At 57.0% G+C, this 2,058-nt stretch overlaps 1 protein-coding gene across 1 annotated transcript; it reads right to left on the bottom strand.

The window, feature by feature from the left end:
- Positions 1-1,772, bottom strand: LOC109782055 (tryptophan decarboxylase 1). The gene has a single exon (XM_020340641.3). The coding sequence runs from the start codon at positions 1,643-1,645 to the stop codon at positions 113-115; it is 1,533 nt and encodes a 510-aa protein (XP_020196230.1). The 5' UTR covers positions 1,646-1,772; the 3' UTR covers positions 1-112.
- Positions 1,773-2,058: the final 286 nt, after the last annotated feature.

Raw genomic sequence — 2,058 nt, 5'->3', positions numbered from 1 at the left:
TAATAATAATCCGAATCATAGAAAAAAAAGATAAATACAAAATAATAATTATACCCCAAATATAGGGATTTGTGTGGCTTCTGGAACTTTGTGCATCTGTAGGTCCATTCACTTAATCCATGATACTGCTAGTAGTCTTCTTGATGAGGTCCCAGGCACTCCTCACATGCCTCTCCTCCTGCAGGGACGACCCCACGGCGAACCGAAGCACGAACCTATCACCAACCACCGTGTGTGCAAGATAAGCCTTACCGGTCTTATTCAGATTCTCCATGAGCACACGGTTGGCCTCATCGGCATCCTCCTCTGTCATGGCGCCAGTTGCCTTGATCCTGAAACACACGAGAGCAAAGTTCCTTGGTACGACCACCTCGAACCTGTCATCAGCACGAACAAAATCTTCAAACATCTTCGCCATGGCGACGTCGCTACGGATGTGCTCTTGGAGCTTTGCGGTACCATATGTGCGCATGACCATCCAGAGCTTGAGCCCACGGAACCGCCGACCGACGCCGACCTGCATGTCCTTAAGATCGGTGACCTCGCCCGAGTCTGTAGCATCATTCTTTAGGTACTCCGGGTTGGTCTCCAACGAGTCACTTAGGCGGTGAGCATCGCGGACATAGAGACAGGTGCAATCGAGGCATGTGAGAAGCCATTTGTGTGGGCTCATGCTAATGGAGTCCACGCGCTCGACGCCATCGAGATGGTGGCGGAACTCCGGGCAGATGCACGCACTGCCAGCGTAGGCAGCGTCGACATGGACCCACACATTGAAAAGGGCGGCAACGTCAGCGACGGCACCCACCGGGTCGACGGCGTTGGAAGACGTTGTGCCCACTGTGGCACATACATATGTTGGCACGAGACCGGCATCGGTATCAGCTTGCATGATCTCGAGAAGCTTGGTCGGGTCGAGTCCGTAGTCGGTTTCCGACCCAGTAGGGATGGAGCGGATGTTGGCGGGGTCGAAGCCTGCAAGGCGGCATGCCTTGAAGAACGTGGAGTGGGTCTGGTCGGCAGCATACACAGTCAAGCGCGGCAGGTCGGCCACACCGACAGAGCCGCTTCTACGCAGCGCGGCGTCACGGGCGGCGACCAGCGTGACGAGCATTGCTTCGCTCGTGGTGCCGAGGATGACACCACCACCAGTGCCGCGGCCAGTGCTTGTGCGATTCATGAAGGTGGTTGGCAGGCGAAGGAGCTGCGCAAGCCAGTCGAGCGCGAGAACCTCCATCTCGGTGGCCGCGGGAGAGGCCTGCCACGTGAACCCGACGGTGTTCATGGCGGAGGCGATGAGGTCGCCGGCGATTGCCGCGGCGCTGTTGGTGGAGGGGAAAAAGGCGAAGAAGTTGGGGCTAGCCCAGTGCGTCATGCCAGGGACGACGGATGTCCTGAGCTCCTTCATGGTGACATCGAAGGGCGCCGAGTAGGTCGGCGGGGACGCGCTGAGCTCGTCCTGCAGGTATCCCGGCTTCACGTTAGGGAGAACGGGCATGGACTCGACGTTGGTGTAGTAGTCGGAGATGAAGTCGACGGCCTTGTGGAGGTATGCGCGGACATCTTCGGGGTTTAGCGGCTCGAACGCTGCCTTGTCGTTGGGCAAGGCGGAGAAGGCCATTGGGTTGGTGTCCAAGCTGCCCATTCTTTTAGGAGCAAGACTGTGTGGCTTGATCAATGAAGTGGAGGTAGCTAGCTTTGCTGCCGGAGAGCAGGAAGAAGCAGCGGAGAGGTTGTAGTAATTAGCTAGGTTGGTTTGGGTTGGAGGATGAAGTACATAGGCGAAGGTATATATACCAGTTGGATGCGGGAAACGGCGTGGCGGGCTGGGCGTTGGATGAGTCCCGGTCGCGTGCGTCTATCGTACGCTGCTAGGAAAGTGCATGCATGGGTTGGTAGGGATGCGAGGTCGAGCGCCCGCGACACCAGTCTGCTGGTCAACTCGACTATTCAATTCGGGTCCAGATGAACGCTCTACCAGCAGCCCCCGTCGTGGTAACGTTCGTAAATTGCCAACCAGTCGGCTGCTAGTCTGCTACGTACATGGACCATTTTCGT

This window comes from Aegilops tauschii, chromosome 1 (assembly GCF_002575655.3).
Source record: "Aegilops tauschii subsp. strangulata cultivar AL8/78 chromosome 1, Aet v6.0, whole genome shotgun sequence".
In the NCBI taxonomy this organism is placed as follows: Eukaryota; Viridiplantae; Streptophyta; class Magnoliopsida; order Poales; family Poaceae; genus Aegilops; species Aegilops tauschii.
This window is presented reverse-complemented; position numbering and strand designations above follow the sequence as displayed.

What these genes read in the sequence shown, in the direction of transcription:
- LOC109782055 (XM_020340641.3), bottom strand. Translation starts at nt 1,645, where the DNA reads ATGGGCAGCTTGGACACCAACCCAATGGCCTTCTCCGCCTTGCCCAAC.